Source organism: Chenopodium quinoa, unplaced genomic scaffold (assembly GCF_001683475.1).
Source record: "Chenopodium quinoa cultivar QQ74 unplaced genomic scaffold, ASM168347v1, whole genome shotgun sequence".
NCBI lineage: Eukaryota > Viridiplantae > Streptophyta > Magnoliopsida > Caryophyllales > Amaranthaceae > Chenopodium > Chenopodium quinoa.
In genome coordinates, this window is record NW_018742541.1 from 1,195,662 (window position 1) to 1,216,428 (window position 20,767).

The 20,767-nt window shown below is 35.0% G+C and overlaps 3 protein-coding genes across 4 annotated transcripts; all 3 read right to left on the bottom strand.

Annotated features, from left to right (window-relative positions):
* Nucleotides 1-2,685: 2,685 nt before the first annotated feature.
* Nucleotides 2,686-6,087, bottom strand: LOC110720136 (L-type lectin-domain containing receptor kinase IX.1-like). Its single transcript, XM_021899137.1, has one exon. The coding sequence runs from the start codon at nt 5,122-5,124 to the stop codon at nt 2,953-2,955; it is 2,172 nt and encodes a 723-aa protein (XP_021754829.1). The 5' UTR covers nt 5,125-6,087; the 3' UTR covers nt 2,686-2,952.
* Nucleotides 6,088-6,190: 103 nt separating this feature from the next.
* LOC110720137 (L-type lectin-domain containing receptor kinase IX.1-like) lies at nt 6,191-10,068 on the bottom strand. The gene is made up of 2 exons (XM_021899138.1): nt 7,301-10,068; nt 6,191-7,159 (listed from the first exon to the last, which is right to left on the bottom strand). The coding sequence occupies exons 1-2, from the start codon at nt 8,510-8,512 to the stop codon at nt 6,260-6,262; spliced, it is 2,112 nt and encodes a 703-aa protein (XP_021754830.1). The 5' UTR covers nt 8,513-10,068; the 3' UTR covers nt 6,191-6,259.
* An 802-nt stretch (nt 10,069-10,870) lies between these two features.
* Nucleotides 10,871-16,366, bottom strand: LOC110720138 (probable E3 ubiquitin-protein ligase HERC3). 2 transcript variants are annotated; one of them, XM_021899141.1, is made up of 6 exons: nt 15,157-16,366; nt 14,340-14,549; nt 14,136-14,246; nt 13,061-13,429; nt 12,838-12,945; nt 10,871-11,479 (listed from the first exon to the last, which is right to left on the bottom strand). In XM_021899141.1, exons 1-6 carry the CDS (start codon nt 15,478-15,480, stop codon nt 11,138-11,140), a joined length of 1,464 nt encoding a protein of 487 aa, XP_021754833.1. In that variant the 5' UTR covers nt 15,481-16,366; the 3' UTR covers nt 10,871-11,137. The 2 variants fall into 2 exon arrangements, with proteins under 2 accessions (XP_021754833.1, XP_021754832.1); XM_021899140.1 differs by having other exon boundaries at nt 14,340-14,552; nt 15,157-16,364.
* Between the last annotated feature and the right edge of the window lie 4,401 nt (nt 16,367-20,767).

Genomic DNA, 20,767 nt, shown 5'->3' on the forward strand with positions numbered 1-20,767 from the left:
CATTGGAAAGAAGTATAATGACGAACCAAAGCTGCGAATTGGTAAGCTTATTTCTGTAAATTGGAATACAGAGCAAAAGATACAAAGAATGAAGAAAGGCAGATAAAATTATAGGTTGGAATACAAAGCTACAGCTTTGTATTCCAGGTTACACTAAAGTTTTCTGCTAGTACTATTTCAGCTGCAGTTTGTTGACTATGTCAAACACAACTACTCAAATAATTCTATGCTATAAATAAAGCACCGTGTTAGTTACAACCAGCTAAGGCCCCGTTCTTTAGAGCTGCTTTGCTCTGCTCTGCCCTGCTCTACTTAAAATTAATACTTAGTATTAAATTCTTATGATAATAATTAATATTTAATAATAATAATAAATAATTAATATTTAATAATAATAATTAATATTTTATAATAATAATAATAATAATAATAAATAATTAATATTTAACAATAATAAATAATTAATAATTAATACCTAATAATAATAATAACAATAATTAATTATTGATATTTAATAAAAAATAATAATAATAAATAATTATTAATATTTAATAATAATAAATTATTAATAATTATAATAACAATAATTGATTTTTATAATAGCAATTAATATTAAGATAATAAATAACATTTAAAGATAATACTAATTATTAATTTTTAATAATAATAATAATTCAATAATATTTAATAATAATTATAATTAATATTTAAATTTAAAAATTTAATGATTATAATAATAATGCGATAATAATAGTAGTAATAATAATAATAATAATAATAATAATAATAATAATTAATATTTAAAAATAATAATAATAATAAAATCTGCTCTGCTCTGCTCTGCTCTGCCCAGAAGCTCAAAAGAATAGGGCCTAAGTCATAGAATTCCCTCAAAAAAAAAAAAATACTCCCTCCTTTTTTAAATACTTACTTTACTTCTCTTGGACATGCATGCCGATGCTAATCTTTGATCACTAATATCTTTAATTATCAACAAGTATAAATTCTAACAATTGAAAATTAATAATCTATTCATTGAGATGATTCCAACAAGTACCCACAAGACTATATTTTTTCTTATGTACAAATCACAAACATTAGTCAAAGTATGACAAATGAATAGTGCAAAAAATAAAAATGGAGCAAGTGTTTAAAAACGGTGAGAGTAAAAAATAAAAATTAAAAGGCTAAGTTGTAGAAATCTAGATTAAAGGACAATGACTAAAATCCATATGTTTATTATGGTCAATTACCAATGTGACATTTATTGTGGAAAATAAATATAATACTTCCTTCGTCATTAAAAACATAGTTTGTTATTTATATATTTCACCCAACTCGATTAGCTTGACCTCTTATTGTAGGGTTTTAGGTACTCTAAGCGGAATTTTATGAATCACATTCATATGCACCTAAACAGGATCTCATGCATATACAAATAAAGGGTCACATAATAGTTTAGAATTAACCTTAGAAGTGTGAATCCTCTTAGCAATCTTCTTCTCTACCGGAGATAAAGAGCCTCAATTGTAACTCCTCTATTTGGTCCACCGGATTGAATCAACACTCCACCAATGCTAGTTGGACGGGAAAAACCTTTCACCTTTCTTGGAGTTGAGAACCAATTTTAGAGAGAAAATATTGAGAGAAAAACTTACGTTGTTTTCAGAAAACTGAATACTGTGTATTTTAATTATCCTTAACTAATTAATAAGTAATTATATTATTATTAATTAGGTTAGGGTTTTCTCTCCCCTTTCCCTTTTTGGCCGGTCACCCTAAGGCCCACTTTGGGCTTTGGGTTTCTTTATTGATCCAATCCTAATGTGTGACCTTGCAGGATCCGTTTAGGCGGGCTTCGGGTTTGTTACTTACTAACCCAAAGTACTATAGCATTCTCTAGCAAGACGTATAGACGACCCAAATAAACGAATTACTATCTCCATAATACGATCCATAATTATATTGAGTAATTGCACTAAAGTCGAGGACACATTTCCTTCACTTATGTGATATATGATCTTCCATCAACTCTTTCTCTGTCGATCAATTTTTTTTATTCTTAGAGCATCAATAGTCACTGGTTCTTAATACAAGGTCAATTAATGAATTAATCTCTCCTCTTCACTTTGTTCAAATTTAGACCCTTCTTTGTTTCAAAAAAAAAAAAAAAAAAAAAAAAAAAAAAAAAAAAAAAAAGACCCTTCTACAAAAGTCCAGGAAAAAAGTATTCAAAATTGCAATACATTGCATATAACAAATCAATGGAAAAAAAGTACATTCAACTAGTGAGTAAAGGTGCAAAGAAGATGAATATGCATATATTTTCTCAATTCCCAAAATGTTGCACCATTTTACCTTAAAGTTTTACAAATATTACTCGTACTAATATAGAATCAACAGTACGTGATCTGAAAAACTGATCTCTAGTCTTATATTCTTACAACGAGCCAACAACAGACAAAAAACCCATTTCATGAACATAATACTAGTACATAACAAAAAACCCATTTAACTTTGGGGCGGGTCATGTTACGACAAACAGAATTAGTTATGGCCTAGACTTTTTCTGGGTATTAGCTGTAGCAAAAAATAGTTAGGAATTTTTTTGGTTAATTAAACAACCAAAAACAACATAAAAACAGAAAATTGCACATTTTAAAAAAAAAATCGAAAAGCAAAAGATTTAACAAACTATTGTCTCAAATTGAATGAAACTAAAGACACACAATGTGCAATATAGTGTACAATGCACTAAACATTGATATAAAATCCTACAGCTCTGCAAAAATTATTAGGGCAGTACTGATGCTAGAAAAAGAATGAAGTTTTCGATCAATCTAAGTGACAATTTAACAAACAAAACACCAAGAAATCACTTACAACCAAAAAGAATATAAAATGGGCAATTTTCATCAGACAAATATAGTCTAGAAAAGAAGAAAAACCTAATCAGACTCTTGCATTGTCTACCAGCAATGGAGTAGTCCCAGATACAACCGAGTGAGCTGATGAGGAGCTTGTGGTGCCAGTAGCACTGCTTCCTGTTAACCCAGAGGAGCTTGAGATGTAGAAAGGTTCTACATTTGTTGGCAAAGAGCAATAGGTGGGAACTGGGAACTTTGTAGGCAAGTTAGGCAAAGGAGACTCCTTGTTAAGAGCATTTATAACCTGTCTTATGGAAGGACGGAAAGTGTGTTCAGGATGGCAACACCACAACCCAATGATCATCAAGCATTCCAATTCCTGAATGTCACAATCTCCTTCTTTGAGTGTTTCATCGACTGCATCAAGAAGACGGCCTTCTCCATAGAGCTGCCACACCCACTCTATCAAACTCACCTTACTAGGCTCTTCCTTGGATTCAACAGGCCGCCTTCCACAAGCAATTTCAAGGGCCACCACCCCAAAACTGTAGACATCAGATTCTTTGCTGGATTTTCCTGTCATAACACACTCTGGGGCTAGATAGCCTAAAGTGCCGGCCAATACAGTTGTTTGTGATCCTAGACTGTGGTCTACAAGCCTAGCTAGCCCGAAATCTCCAAGCTTAGCATTGAAATTAGAATCAAGCATGACATTGCTGGACTTAATATCCCTGTGCAACACACATTGTTCCCATTCTTCGTGGAGATACAGTAAGGCAGATGCCAGGCCATGGGCAATTCTGTACCTCTCTGTCCAAGGTAAGACCATCTTTCTTTTGTTGGCGTAAATATGGGTGTCAAGACTTCCATTAGACATAAATTCATAAACAAGAAGCAAGTCTCCTCGTTCATGGCACCAACCAAGAAGTTGAACCAAATTTTTATGCCTCAGGCGGCTAATAACCTTCACCTCTGACACATACTCCTTCTTCCCTTGTTTAGATCCCCTTGATATCTTCTTAACTGCAATATCCCGGCTAAGATCAGACAGATAACCTCTATACACACCTCCAAAACCTCCCTGTCCTAGCTTCCCTTCCTCAGGGAAGTTGTTAGTAGCACGAATAAGTTCACTGTATGTAAACCTCCTTGGCCCAGTATCCTGATCAAAATCATCATCATCCATATCAAAATTTATGTCATCGTTATTTTCTCTGGATCTCCTTCCCCTCCACATAAATGCTAATGCACCTAATCCAATAATGATGACACTAATACCACCTACAAGGCCACCAACCAATGCTGCTTTACTTGTTTTTTTGCTTGGCCTAGTTGATGGTTGATTGCTTGTGTTATTTTGTGGAGGTGGCGTAACACTAATATCGACATCTTCTAAGGTTGAGTTGAAATCCCAAGAAAGTATGTTATGAAGTTCGTAATTAGCTCCTGTTGCAGAAGCAAACCCAACTCTGACTCTTTCCGGGAGAACTGATCTCAGGTCAATGACATATGAAATGTTAGAATCTCCATTAAATACAGGATTAGCATCATAGCTTAAGTAAACACTTAGATTTCTGGTAGAAGAATCATAAGTTATCCATGCATTGGCTGTACTCCTGTTCTTCAGGCCTTCAGTCACTGTAAAATTTGCTTTTGAATATACAGAATTGACATTTATTCCTACATGATCATTACTCGAAGCCCCTGAAAAACCTGGATCCCATCTATTGTGGAAGCTATCAAACTCGACAGCAACGAACGGGTATGTACTCGTAACATTGCAAGATTGACCAGGACTAGATTGACCACCTATCAAACCAAGACACCCACCAGATGAGTCCCCTGGAGCATCAGCTGAAACATTGAACGGCGCTAGAAAAAAGGCGAGTCCATCACCGTAGTAGTTTTCATTGTTAATTATCTGTGCGATATCAAAAGAAAAGTGGGTGGTAAAGTTTGTTGTCTTGTTAGTGCTTTTATCCCAAAGGCGCACAGCCTGATTGTAGGATGCTCGTCCTACACTTTGACTGTTACCGCCAACAGCTCTATTGGCAGTCAGCTGAATAGCGCCATTTACAAGAGTTGTATCGCTCCTTAAGGTAATATTTGGTGTGTTTTGGTTAAAACTCGAGAAACTAAAGCTCAACGATTGTACATGTGAGACAACAAACAACAGCAAAATAAAGATATGAAAGATAGTAGAGGTCATTGGGATGAAGTATAATGATGAACCGAAGCTGCGAATTGATAAGCTCATTTCTTTAGATTGGAATACAGAGCAAAAGATACAAAGAATGAAGAAAGGCAGACAAAATTATAGGTTGGATACAAAACTTGCTCAAATTCACTTAGAAAAGTCCAGGTTACACTATATTCAGTTTTCTGCTGCAGTTTGTTGACTATGTCAAACACAAACTACTCAAATAATTCTATGCTATAATTAAAGCACCGTGTTAGTTACAACCAGCTAAGTCATAGAAATCTAGATTAAAGGACAATGACTAAAATCCATATGTTTATTACGATCAATTACCGATGCTGACATCTATCGTGGAAAATAAATACTCCCTTCGTCTTTAAAAACATAGTCCTGTTTATCTATTTATTTCACCCAACTTGATTAACTTGACTTCTTAGCCTCGCTCTCTTTCTTGATATCTTATGGCTTATGCAATACGTGACCATCCATTAACTCTTTCTCAATAGTCACTACACTCACTAGTTCTTAATATAGGGTCACTTAGTCTCTCCTCTTCACCTCATCTTTTGTTCAAATTTAGACCCTTCTATAAAAAGTCCAGGAAAAAAATTATTCAAGATTGCAACACATTGCATGTACCAGGTCAATGGAAAAAATAGTTTCCTCTCAAAATTACGTTCAACTCGTGAGCAAAGGTGCAAAGAGTCAAAGACGTATATGCATATACTTTCTCCATTCCCAAAATGTTACCCAGTTTTACCTTTTGAGAGAGTTTCACAAATACTACATGTACTAATGTAGAATCAATAGTACGTGATCTGAAAAAGAGATCTCTAGTCTTAGATTCTTACGAGCCAATGACAGAGTAAAATCTTTCCTGATGGGGGACTTAAATTTTTGGCAAATAATGGGGACTAGCAGGGTTCAAGAAACATTATGTTAGGGATTAATCATACAACCAAAATTTCCTTTGAATTTATACACAGCAGTACTACATTTAAAACAATGCATAACACCTTGATATAATACTACAGTGAAACAAAATTAAATTGATGCAGCACTGATTCTGGAAATCACAGAAAATACTTCAATGTACAATTGTACAGACTGTATGTTCAGAGAGTTACCATAATGAAATAATTTTAATAAACACCCTTTTTTTCCTTAAAATATAAAGATGTATATATTAAGGCTAATCAGACTTCAGCACTGCATTTTCAGATAACAAGGGGAAAGAGCCATCACAAATAACTGGCCCAGAGGAAGAGCATGTAGCTCCGCTACTGCCTGTAAATCTAGAAGAAGATGTGATATAGAAAGTATCCATGTTCATTTGGGGAGAACAATAGATTGGAACCGGAAACTTTGAAGGCAAGCTAGGCAAAAGTGATTCCGTATTTAGAACACTTAAAGCATGTCTTATAGAAGGACGATAAGTATGGTCTGGATGGCAACACCACAAGCCAATCACCATTAAGCTTTCGACTTGCTGAATGTTGAAATCTTCTTCGAGACTTTTGTCAACTGCTTCAAGAAGACGGCCTTCTCCATAGAGATTCCAAACCCATTCTAACGTACTCGCATTATCTTCAACAGGCCGCCTTCCACAAGCAATTTCAAGGGCCACCACCCCAAAACTATAGACATCAGACTCCTTGCTAGCCTGTCCTGTGATAACACACTCGGGAGCAAGGTATCCTAAAGTACCAGCTAATACAGTTGTCTGTGCACCAAGATTGTGATCTACCAGTCTTGCCAGCCCGAAATCTCCAAGCTTGGAATTGAAGTCGGAATCAAGCATGACATTGCTTGGTTTGATATCTCTATGCAATACACATTGTTCCCAATCTTGGTGTAGATATAGCAAGGCAGATGCCAAATCTTGTACAATTTTGTACCTCGTTGCCCAGGGTAAAACAACCTTTCTCTTGCCTGCATAAAGATGGGTGTCAAGACTTCCATTAGGCATAAATTCATAAACAAGAAGCAACTCTGCTCGTTCATGGCACCAACCAAGAAGTTGAACCAAATTTTTATGCCTCAAACGGCTAATAATCTTCACTTCTGACATGTACTCTTTTATCCCTTGCTTCTTAACAGAGTGGCTAGGGATTTTCTTTAAGTAGCGCCTCCTTCATCCAAGGAGTGACCTGCCTCCTCTAACGAGAGTTATGAAGTCGTTACAGATAGGGTTAGCTTCAAGCGATGGAAACGGATTATAGCGATCGCCTGATGATCCCTTTGATATCTTCTTAACAGCAATTTCCTTGTTGAGATCTGTTAAAAAACCTTTATACACACCTCCAAAACCTCCCTGTCCTAGCTTCCCTTCCTCAGGAAAGTTGTTAGTAGCACGTATAAGTTCATTGTATGTGAACTTCCTTGGCCCAGTATCCTGGTCAAACTCGCCATCAATATCAATATTTATGTCATCCTTATCTCCCCTGGATCTCCTCTGCCACTTCATATACACTACTAAGCCTATTCCAATCATTAAGATACTAAAACCAGCTACAAGGCCACCTACCAACGCCGCTTTACTCTTACCTTGGTTTTTACCTTCTTCTAAGGTTGAGCTTAATTCCCAAGAAAGGATACTATGAAATTCGTAATTTGAACCTGTTGCACCAGTAAATCCAACTCTAACTAATTCCGGGAGAACAGATCTCAAGTCGATGACATAAAAAAGATTGGATTCCCCATTAAACACCGGATTAGTATCATAAGTTAAGTAGACACTCAAGTTCTTGGAAGAAGAATCATATGTTATCCAAGAATTTGCTGTAGTTCCATTCTTCATAAATCCACCACTCCATAACAAATCAGCCTTTGAAGCTACAGAAGTGACATCTATTCCTATATGATCCGTCGTATTTGGTCCTGCTGTTGCATTACCCGGATCCCATGGCGAAGAGCAGGTATCAAACTCTACAGCAACAAATTGGTATTTACTAGTAAGGTTGCAAGTCTTTATGTTGAATTGACCACTTATCAAACCAAGACACGCGCCAGCTGAGTTATCTGGAGCAGAAGCTGTTGAGTCATCAAAGGGCGCTAGAAAAAAGGTCAGCCCATCAGCATAGTGTTTAGGAGCATCCTGTGAGATATTAAATGAGAAGTGGGTTGTAAAATTGGTTGTCTGATTGGTGTTTTTATCCCAAAGGCGCATGGGCTTATTGTAGGATGCTCGTCCTACACTCTGAAGATAATCAGCACCATTTGCACCATTTCTGGTGAGCTGGATTGCCCCATTTGCAGGGATTGCATCGTTCTGGTAGCTAATAGTCTGTCTACTGTTTTCGTCGAAACCAGAGAATTTAAAGTACAATGATTGTACATGGGCAACAATAAACAGCCATGAAACAAAGATATGAAAGACACATGAGGTCTTATTAAAATGATTGGAGAAAAGAAATGAACTCAAGGTTTGAACGAATTCACTCATTCCTAAAGAGGGGAAAGCAAACCAAAAGCTACAGAAATAAAATTAAAGGAGATGGATGATGATAGGCCAACTAGCTTGCTCTACTTCATTTATGAAGTCCAGAAAACCTAATTAGCCAACTGCATTTTTTTGACATCGTCAAACAGAAGTACTACATTAAACATAAAGTCACGGAAATGCACATGTTAAGATGGATATGTGGGAACACTGTAAGAGATAGAATCAGAAATGAAGTTATCCGCAAGAAAGTGGGTGTCGTAGGCATTGCACACAAACTAAGGGAAAATCACCTACATTGGTCCGGACGTGTAAGACGGAGACCCGAGAGTGCACCGTTACGAAGATTGGGAGAGTGGGATCATCAAGAGGTTAAACGAGGTAGAGGGAAACCGAAAATGACTTGGTTGAAAGGAGTTAAGAAGGATATGAATCATATGGATTTTCATGAGAATGAGGTATTTGATTGTAAGGGGTGGGGGGGAAGATTTTTGTAAATGACTATACTGAATAATCACTTTTGGTTCATATAGCCGACTCCACTTATGAGATTTAGGTGATTGTAAAATAGAAGTACTACGGCCATGTTATGATTTATTGAACTGAGTTGAGCTGAACTGAACTGAATTGTTTATGAGAAAAAAGAAATTAGGAACTGAATTGAACTGAAATGAAATTAGCTTAAGAGAAACGGGCCCTACTCTCGTTATATGAAGTGATGATATTTAGGCCACTTCTCTTTCAAGTTTTTAATGCATGACTTTAACTACTAATATCATTAATGGCGGATTTAATAAAAATTATGAAAAAGTATACATCGACCTTTATCTAAAAAGATCTCAGTATCTTTCTTTATCATACAATTGTTTTTATTCTGCCCGTATGAACTTCATACAACAAAGATCAAGGAAATCAATAAATAAGAGGAATTGACATATAATTGACCTGAAATTTACTCTATTCTTAATACCCTACATATTATCACAAGTCAAAACTCGTGCTCATACTATTTGATCAGTTCATATATATCAGTTTTGCAATTTTTCTGCAGGCAAATGTTTGCATGATTATTATCTTTTAATTTTGTTTTTCCAAATCTAAAGTCCATTCATTTAATAAGTTCAGCAACTAACACTTAACAGAAACAATAAATATGCTAATCCAGATGAGACAAGCTGAGTATGATGTGGCTTGGTTTGTGTTGATGAAGCGAGTCAGCAATTTAACTGGTATGCTCGGCTATTACATTCTGCCATTTGCTGATTTCTCTCTTAAATCTGCATGAGTACTAACTACTAAGGCAAATGAAGAAGTCAACTAAACTCTTACTTAAAAGTTGTCGGGAAAAGTCAACCTAGTCCGGATTAGCGGGCAAGACCCATTGGAAGAGGAAAAATTAAGGGGGGAAACCCCATCTCCAAAGTTCCCTAAGTGGAGTATAATCCTACAACATACCTCATGGTTATAACATAAGATGCAAAAGTTTAACTATGTCAAGGCTTGCTTGGTATAAAAAAAAAGGGTAAGTTTTAGAGGGTTTATTTTTTGTAATAAGGCTTAAGTGAAGTACTACGCATTATGGTGTAAAAAGTGATAAGAAAAATTGGTAAACTTAATATTGACTTGAGAGATATTATTAAATAATCATTAAAAGTCAAGACTAGTGAGGAGAGAAATATTCCAAACAATTAAAAAATAAAATAAAATAAAATAAAGATTAACACTTAAAACGGTTAAGAAAAGTGTAACACTAAAAAAAACAAGGAGAGTATGAAGTAATTTTTATTCAAAAGCAATAGAGATGAGAGATGTTATCAAAATAATACAGTAATTAAAATTTAAGATAATTAGAGGGGAGAAAGAGAGAATATTTCAAAAATAAAAGTGTAACACTAAAAAAACAGCTAATGAAACACTAAAAAGAAAGGGGGAATGTCAATTTCGGTGATTACTGATTTACAATTAATAATCGCCCAGAATAACTAAAGTACCAAACTATAATTGCAAGGATTAGGTCTCATTGCATGTCTTGGGTCATAAGATCAAACCCAACTAGGAGTCAAGAAGTAGGAATTCCCTTTATTTCCTCTCCCTCAATCCCAATTGAGTCCGACTTTTGGAGTTAATAAGGTCTTAGGTACGACATATTGCGTTGTAATAACATATTTCAGTTATTACACATGCTTTAAAGCGCACACCAATTTAGGTTAATATGTCCTAGCAGGTTGCAGACTCTTCTGCAAGGCCTTCTTTACTCGGTTACTCCATTCACTTACATTGAATAAGTCGGAGAGGAGGTTACAGGTCCCATACCATTTCCCTTGCCTTGATAGCATAGAATTTTAATTTTTGAAAAATAAAGATCTGAAATCTTCTTCAATCTATTCATCTAATAAATTGTCAAAATCCTGCACATTAAAAGGGAATACCGTTCTGGAAAGACAGAACACTTGTAAAGGTTCAAACAATACATCTCTCAGCTACAACCATTTCTAACACAACTGCCACCAATCCAATATCCACCGACCCGTGACATAACTTTTAACAAATATTCATCCTCAGGACCTCAGCTAACAAGAAAGCACTTTGCATGGCAATCATCAAGCACTTCAGTCCTTCCAAACCAATTCAGACATTTGCTTTGTCAGCAACAGCATTATCCATCATCTCATCTACAATTATTTCTGTTGGTTCTAGGCAGCCTCTCAAGGAGTCGAGTCCAAGTTGAGCTCTTTCGTTATCCCCAAAACCAAAAATTTGGCCCCTGTTTGTGATGACGACTGTGTGATATAGGCCAGTACATATCTGAGAAATATAGTGACCTCTCAAGCTATCAAGGATACGTGGCCTAGTGACCTTATCAGATGCTCCCCTATCTGTAAACCCAAGGCTACCAAAGGCCATCCACCCAAAGGCATAAACAGAGCCCGTGTCCACTAGAACATAAGTTTTCCTCTTACTAGCACAAACCTGCGGGTAACAATAAGGTTTAGTAATGGAAGCTTCTATATTAGTCACTGCAAAAAAAATTACTGCAGTATAAACTTTGGCAATGACTGACGGTTTCTCCCAAATTAAAGGGCTAGAGGTGACCTTTTTTTTTCAAAAATATATTTGCCTTACAGAATTTTGTATAACACACAGTTCCAACACCAGCTAGGAAGCTACCCTTTGCTCCTTCCTTTCTTCCCCTTAAAACCCTCTTCCCCACCCCCCCAAAACACAATGATATTAGAAAGAAAAGGAACAAAGATAAGAGAATAAGGAAATGAAAGATCCAATTGCCAAGATATCAGCCCCAGTTTGTACGCTACAGCTACAGAATAGTTTGGGGTGCAAGTTATTTGGAGGGAAGAAACTGAAAGTCCACTCAATCTGATTCAAATTGATGAATTGGACTGTATTTAATAATTAGATGTTGTGTGTGGACTCTGGGCAAGTATTGTTAAAACAATTAACATATTCAATATATTAACAGCCTGATTTAGTGACTTAAGTCATTAATTGGTAAAGATTTAGTTTGCACATTTGCATTCCCTCCATGGTCCTTCACCATGTTGTATTAAAGAAGAAACTTGAAGTAGAGGGGGGCTCATTTTAATCAAAATTTTCTAGAGTTTATGTGCTTCTTTGACAGAATATAGTTATAGAAAAATTATTTTTGCTTGAGAACTCTTTTTGTTCTAATCAGTGCTGCACTCTAGTACAGTAACTCGTTTCAAAAATTTTGATACTTAGGAGCATTTTGGAATGCCTCAATATTTTCCATGTATGTAAGATTTGCGTTTGGAGTTTTGGCCATATGTTAGGTCGCTAAGATTGTTGTTGCTTTATCCTAAAATGAAATTGCATACAATATCCCATAATGGGCTTTAAGCAAATTGAATTTATGAACAAGGTTCGGTTGGATCCAAATTGAACTGATTGAAATGATACAATTTGGATCTATTACCTTAAGCAATTCAGCTTAGGTCTGGACTATTATTCCGAAATCATTACATTAGGGTGCATTTAGGTTTAAAGCATGTCCAATCTAAACAATCCAATGTTATACAGAGTAGTATGGACTCTGCAGAGGCAAAGTGTTCATCCAGCTTCTCTCCACAATAAGTAGCCAATGCTTTCTAATTTGGGTCATTGGGTCAGTAAGGATTGGGAAGGTCCAGATCACACATTTCACATTTTCTACTTCATACTCCAAAAAAACAAAAACAAAAAAAAAAAAAAAAAAAAACAAAAAAACAAAAAAAAAACTGAGACAACTTACAGAACTAGGCTGCAAGAATTCTATATTAAAATTGAATTTAAACATTTAAAAAGTTACTAACCTGCACAGCAAGATGATTCTTCAGGCTGCTTACAATTCCTGGGGTTGTCTTTTCAATCTCATCTCCATGACCCAACGCACCACAATAACCTTTGCCCCAAGTATACACCTTAAAGAAATGAAAAGAAAAAGAGGCACAAGATTCAGAAACGTATACTGGAGATCAAATAATTAATACAGTTTCATACTTGACATAAAGGATCAATCAGCTTGAATGTACTTACATATCCACAAGAATCAAGGGCCACCACATGCTCATCACCAGCTGAGACACGAACTACATGAATACCTTTTCTTCTAAATGACAAGATAGCCCGCGGCTGGTGTTCATTACGCTGTTCCCCATGGCCTAAACAGAAATTAGTACCTGAACCAAATGAGTAGACTGTCCCATCATGAGCCACGGCTATGGAGTAACTTGGACCAGCTGAAATTTGAACTATAGAGCCAACACTCTCAAGCAGTTCAACAAGTTTTGGCATAGGTCTATCCATTGTGTCACCATGACCAAGCTGCCCATGCGTATTTGTTCCACATGTGTAGACATGGCCTTCTCTTGTGAGAAACATAGTAAAACTAAGCCCTGCAGCAACCTGCACAAGTTACAGACTTCAATAAATGCTGTCCTGGGGAAAGAAAAGATCAGGTAAACACATATTATGCAAGGCAGTCAACACTCAACAGATAATTCATGATTAATTATCTTTTCCCCTTGGAGGAATTGAGACCTTCAAGGTGTGTAGAGTGAACGCAGAAATGCAGATATGACTCTAAGCTTCATTACCAAAGATAAAAGGGAGTGAGTAGCGACAACATTACAGTGCTCATAAAAGTCAAATTATTCTTGTATCATTTTCTGGATTCATTTGACTTTTATTGTTTTTCAGGACAAATTTATGGCATCATAATGAAATTTGATTGCCATTAATTTGGCCTGAAAACCTATAAAAGTCAAATGGAACCAAATAAAATGATACAAAAGAATCTATAAAATTAGCCCTCCACACACTAGAAAGAACCTACCTTTGTAGACAACCAATACTCACACCCATCCCCACAAATAGAGCAGCATCATGTATACATGACAATGGAATGAGGTAACTAGCCAAAAAAAAACATGCAAAGTGCTATTCCAAGCATTCAGTAATCAACCAAACGCTAAAATGTAAAAACTCGAGCTAAATGCTGAGGTCAATCTATATTAGCCCAAATAAAGATATGTAACACGAACGAACCACAAATCTAACCAAAGAAAAACAAGACAAGTGAGCAGTTTCATAAAATACCAAAAATCCTTACTTGCTTACAAGAAATGCCTTTCAGAGCTTCAACCAAGCGAGGCCGGAAAATGGGTCGACCTGTGTCTTTATGCCCACAACAAAATGAGGAATTGTCTCCACATGTGAAGACCTGTACCATCAAAAGATTGTTTGATCAACAATCAATAAACTGAGACATATAAGCCATCAAAGTGTTTACAAAAGAAATTATAATGTCACAAACCTCTCCAGACTGTGTGACAAAAGCAGCATGATTGTGTGAAGCTGAAACTTGGACTACAGGCGAAGAAGACGGAAAACTGATCCGACTAAATGACCCGCATTGTGTCATTTCTGAACCCTGACCGAGAACTCCACACAAGCTGGAACCACAAGAGTAAACTGATGAATTGCTGATAAGCAAAGTGTGATATCTCCCCGCCTTTATCTGCATCTGCTGAATAATTTAACAGCATAAGCAACAAAAGAGTCATCCTCAAAGGAACAAACAGAAACTAGTTTACATAATTACTACAACTCATAAAAATAAGAGTCATACAGCACAAAAGATTTAGCCCAATCAAATACTTAAGCTCCCCAAGTAAAGCTAAAGTGTTAAAGCAAAACATTCCTGATGTTCCACCAAACACACAATTATAAGCATAACAGTTTTTGATCTAACATCTCTTACTGTAGACATCAACTTATCAAAAAAATTTAAATCAATGAATATAGTATATTCCCAGAACATAAAATTTTATATGCAAACCAAAACATGATACATTTTTGTTAGAAATTCAACAAAGCAAGCAACAATCAACAAAGTTAACAATACATTGCAACCCAAGTAACTAGTGTAACAATGCTAAGAAATTCTTAGAATTACTTCAAATTACCAATATGTTTTAGCCAAAAATCATCATAAAGTAGCAATACTATATCATATAGCTTAGATGAGCTACATTTCACTTTTTACTAGAAATTTAAAGCCATTAAATTCAATCAAGAAATCCTTATTTTATGAGAAAAATAGAAAGTTTAAGAATAAGAAGAAGCAATACATTGCCAGCTGAAGTCTTAACAATATCAGAAGCTTGTTCAACAGACTGCAAGAACCTCAAAACCCTCTTCCAATTCCCACCACACCGATCAAAGAGCTCCTTTCGAGTTTCGAAACTCATGGGGGCATAAACCGAGTGCGAAACGCATAGCTGAAACGCCGCTAAATCAGCTAAAGAGCGAAATTTCAAAGGGTATAACCCTTGACTCCCTCCAAAAATGGTAGAAGCCAATTCCAAACAAACAAGATCAGCAGCACTCAATCTTCCTGAAGTCAAAATCTCCAACACAATATGAGAGGGTAATTCGTCAATTGATACCGCCATTTCTAAATCAGGAAATAAAATTACAATTCAAAAACACAATCAATTTTCAATTGAAATTAGAGGGATCATAAAATTTTAGGCGAAAACGAGAGCAATTGAAGTATAATATGAAGAAAACATCGGAAGGAAGAAAAATATGAGAAATTGAGTAAGGAAATGGGGTTTTTGATGTGAAATTCACAGGCGATTTGGGAGAATTTGGAAGAGAATTAAACATGAGAAGTAGTAAAATCAATCACCCAACCCTAAATTCGCGATTTCTTCGGTTATTGGAGGGGATTTAGGGTTTAATTGAAGAAAATTGGGAAATGAAGAATTGAAATTGGGGAAGAAATCAAATGTAGGGTTTAAAAATTGAGCTAATTAAGGAAATTGAGAGTGGAAATTTAGCGAAAATTGCCGAAAAATCGACTTACTACGTATTTTGTGGGAGCTGAAATGGTGGAAGAAGGAAAGAAGATGTATTATTTGGACATGAGAGACAGAAAGAGTTGGTGACAACTGACAAAGTCTCCACTATAAAGAGAGAGAATGTGAATTAAAGCAGCGCAGAAAATCAATTTGCAGGCCTATTTTTAAATTTGTGAATGTTGTACCTTATGAAATGGTATTGTGGTGGCAATCGGGTTATTTGGCTTCGGTTTGAACGTTGGGATATTTGATATAAGTAGTATTTTTTTTTTTTATGTTTAAATTAGTGGTAATCAGGTCTTATTTTGAAATTAAGTGCTTTAAATTTTTGAGGTAGATTGTTCGAAATTTATACTACATATTTTGGATCATAATCGAATTATGTAGTGGACGTCACTTATTTTAATCTACTCCGTATTAAAGTATTAAGGGTGATATCTGTAATTTTATTTTCAATATTGAATTACTCCGTATATAATTTGAGTCATAATTTAGGTCATGTTCATATTTACTGAATTGAACTAGATTGAACTAAACACAATATAGAGTACGAGTATCAAATAAAAAAATTATTTAATGCTTATTTGCAGTTCTAAAAAATACGGTAAATATACCATTATCTTTTCATCTTTTGTAAATGAGTATAGACAATAACCACATCAAATTGTCCAATTTTGAGTTCTAATTGGTGTAATATGCCTATACAATAACCTCATCAAATTGTGCAATTCTGATCCCTGATTGGTGAAATGGAGTGATTCCTAGATCTTAATCTAGTTATTGTAGTTTGTAGCTAGAGCAATGACACGTGGATATATTGAATGCTGGAACTTGGGAGTTAAGGAAAATAAGTTTTCAATGATGTTGCTGTTTTTTTTTTAATAACGACTTGTATAGATGTGGGCTACAGAAGATTCCCGAAGCATGGCTGTATGAGGGTTGAGTGGTTGACATGTCATGATCTTATTGGTTAGTAGCTGTGTTTTTAGGATTTTGCAAATTCTCCTGTTTGACAATTACTCCCTTCGTTTTTAAATACTTGCTATATAGAATTTTGAAAAAGTAATAAAATATGGAGGTAGTGGGGTAAGTGGAATATTAAAAAAGATTGTATAAAGTAAAAGTAGTGGAGAGAATATGAAATTAATAAAATATAATTTATGTTGGGTCAACTAGGTGAGAGAAATAAATTAAATACGAAGTATTGTAAAAGTTTTCCGAATAAGGAAATGGAGCAAGTATTTAAAAACGGCCGAAAAAAGAAAGTGGAGCAAGTATTTAAAAACGGAGGGAGTAGCAACGAAGTAGTAATAGAGTATATTTACATCACTTTAATTTAAATATTCTAAAAACACATGGTAGAAAGAGAAAAGAGGAAAGCGATAGAAAACAGATAGATGTAGGTCAGTCAGTGGATCCACCTATATTTTTTGGCCAGTTTGCCATCACATCACGTGATAGGATCACGCGTTAATTGCTCCACTGAAAGTTTATACGAAGTATAAATTTAGTATTGGAGAAATGATTTTAGCACACCATGAATTGATTTTGACATATCCTATGTGAGATCACATTTTTTTATGCTCTTCACACATGAAGGTGTGCCAATATTAATTAAGGGTGTGTCAAATCAATTTTCTCGGTAATATTATTTATATATAAATGAAAATTAAAAGGAAAAAACAATTATACTCAATAATTAATTAAAAAAACCACTTGTTACAAAAATAAAAATAAAAGCCACCCCACTAGCCTAACCACCTTTATGGTTGCCCACTCCCACCAACCCTCCCCGCTGCCTGCTACCTGCCGCCTGACGCTGAAGCGTCACGCCAGCTGTTGTCTCCATTCCCCGTTGAATCGCCTACTCCTCCCCCCCCCCCTCTTGAACCACCAACCACCCATTAAAACCCCTTCCCCGCCCCGATCCCGCCCTCCCTCCCCTGGCAGTCACGTTTCCGGCTCTTTCCCCTTCCCCTGTTCATTTTTCGACCCATCCCTTCCCTTCGCACCGATTTTAGCCCCCGCCCCCTTCCCATGCCTCAATTTCGGCCGCCCTCTCTTTCCTACACACCTTGATTTCAGTGATGGGTTTTGGTGGTTTAGAGGTGACAAAAGTGGCCGGGGTAAAGGCGCAGACTGTCGCAGGGCTAATGGCTGGTCTGGACGCGTCTTAGGAGTGGCAGAGCTAGGTTTTGGAATGATGGTGGGGCAGGGTGGTGGTTTAAGTTTTTAATTATTATTATTTTAATAATTAAAAAAATAGTTTTTAAACTAGTTAATAAAAATTAATTAGTCATAATCTTTTCTTAAAATAAAATTAAAATCAAAATTAAAAGTTATTTTTTAACCAATCACGTTGTGACACATGTAAATTAAACTTAATAAAAAAAATTACCAATTTAACCGGTTGCAGATCACTTAGTACCATTTAAAGAGGATTAGTATTAAAGGCCAGGTTATTAAAAAATAATCGAAAGATGGGATTATTTTGGGCGGATGAGCCAAAGGTCGGATTATTTCAAGCAATTTTTCCTAAAACTAAAAGTCAATTACATTTATGAGTAATGTTATATGCATCCCTAAGGGTTGCATATAAGCATTTAATATACTTCCTTTTTTAGTATTAAGTTGGAAATTTATCCACGAGTAAATTAGTGTAATAAATTATTATTTATTGTCAATTCTTTTCACTTTTAGCTTCTTATATGCAACCCTTATTGCATACATCTTTTTCCTTATAGTATTGTGTAATTTTTTGCTGATCAGAGTGTATTGTATTTACTAAATAGAAATGGAGATAGTATCATGTAGTATTAACTTTAATGTCATTGTTAAAGTATACATATAAGATATGCAATTGTATTTTATTTATATATCTAAATGTAATTTTTTTTTCAAGTCCCAATGTAAAAATAACTAAAGGTAGTATGTGTGTTCAATTATCCTATATTTTTACCCTTTTAGATTTTTTTTTTATATTGTGTTGAACTTAACTGAACTTTTTTTATGTGGTATTTTATCTAATCTTATTAGGACTTATTAAAAATTTATTCTAGTTGTTTTTGGATAACCCTTAGCAATTATTATAATTTTAACTGAACTTATATGAACTTATATTATACGTGAAATAAGTGAAAATAATCTGGGAACATGCCCTATATATTTATTACTCGTATAAATTTTTGAAGCATCGAGTAACATAAGTTTTATATTAATGAATTGAATCTAAGCTACTATCGAATATATATTTGTATATTAATTATATTATATTATACGTGAAATAAGTGAAAATAATATGAGAACATGCCCTATATATTCATTATAAATTTTTTGAAGCATCGTATAACATAAGTTTTATATTAATGAATTGAATCTACTATCAAATATATATTTGTATATTAATTATAGAATGGAGGGAGTGTGAATTCTTGTTAGGTTAATATGGAGTAATGAATAATGTTTTAATAATAAGTTAAAAAATGTGCGTTAAACTAATGTATATAATATTATTAAAACCCAAGGAATAAACATGTTGAAGACATGTGTCATACTTTGTCATTATAAAATTTATGACAAAGCGCCACATAGATGATGACATGACATCACATTAATATTTAGACTAGCTATTGATTTGGGTATTTTTATACCCGGTCAGGTGGCCTAATTGGAAGTCTCCACGTGTCATTAGAAAGGGTGCCATCTGGACCTTTGAGATGGTGACACGTGGTAGACAGACATTCCCCCGTTCTGAGATGATTGATGATCCAGCATGGACCATTAAGAGGGCAACACGTGTCACCCTAGCTAAGAGATGCCCAAAAGCCTTTTGGGCTCAGTGACACGCGTCACTCAGGCATTGCTTATGGAATGGCGGCCTTCAAGGGCCCAAACCTTGAGGCGCCGTTTTACGGCGTGACCTAATCCTTAGGTCACCAGATCCTAGGGAGGGCACACTTTTCAAAAAGACCCTATAAATAGGGACAGTTCCTACATTTATGACAGGAATACACTTGTAGGGAATAATTTCAAGCCTTTAAAATCCCACTAGCTTGAACCCCACTGTGATCATACACTAAAGTATGGTGGCGTCCAAAAGGGAAGAAGATAGAGCAAAAGAGTCGCCAACAAATTTTAGGAACTTGTAAACCGTTCACGAGGTGAAGGTTACACCCCTTAACGATCCAAGAGATCGTCAACTCCATAAGGTCTAGAACCAAATAAGGGTTCGGGGATGAAGGTACAAGTCCAACCTAAAAGAGATTGAACCTGCCCTAATAATAGGCCTCTACTTTATTCTGATCGTATTCATGTGCGCTTTCTGATTAACATGAAATCAATAGGATTAACCCTAAACCTGTTTATCTATGTTGGTTGAATTTAATGCACAAATAAACTATTATTGGCGATCACTTGAATTATAATCACATTAACCCTAACAAGATTATTAATTATCTTATTAAGCATGATTACAAGTACAAATTCCCTTTAAACATGCACAAAAGGTGTGATCAAGCAATAAAAATAAATAAGCAAGAAACATAGTAATAAAATTCAATATCTTGAATAACAATTAATAACCATAATAATAATCATGTTAATCATAATAATAATAATTATAAAATTATAATCATAACAATTATAAATATAATCATAGATCATGTTAAAGCATAATAATAATAGCAAGATCCTAGGCATGATACTAACAAGATTAATAACAAACCCTAGCATGTCACTAAGCAATAAAAATCAAATCTTTAACCCTAACATGATACTAGCAATCATAGATATTAGGAAGAATATAGGAAGCATCGTAACAATCATATTTAATATTAAAAAATACCCTAGACATGATACTAGGAATATCATAACAACA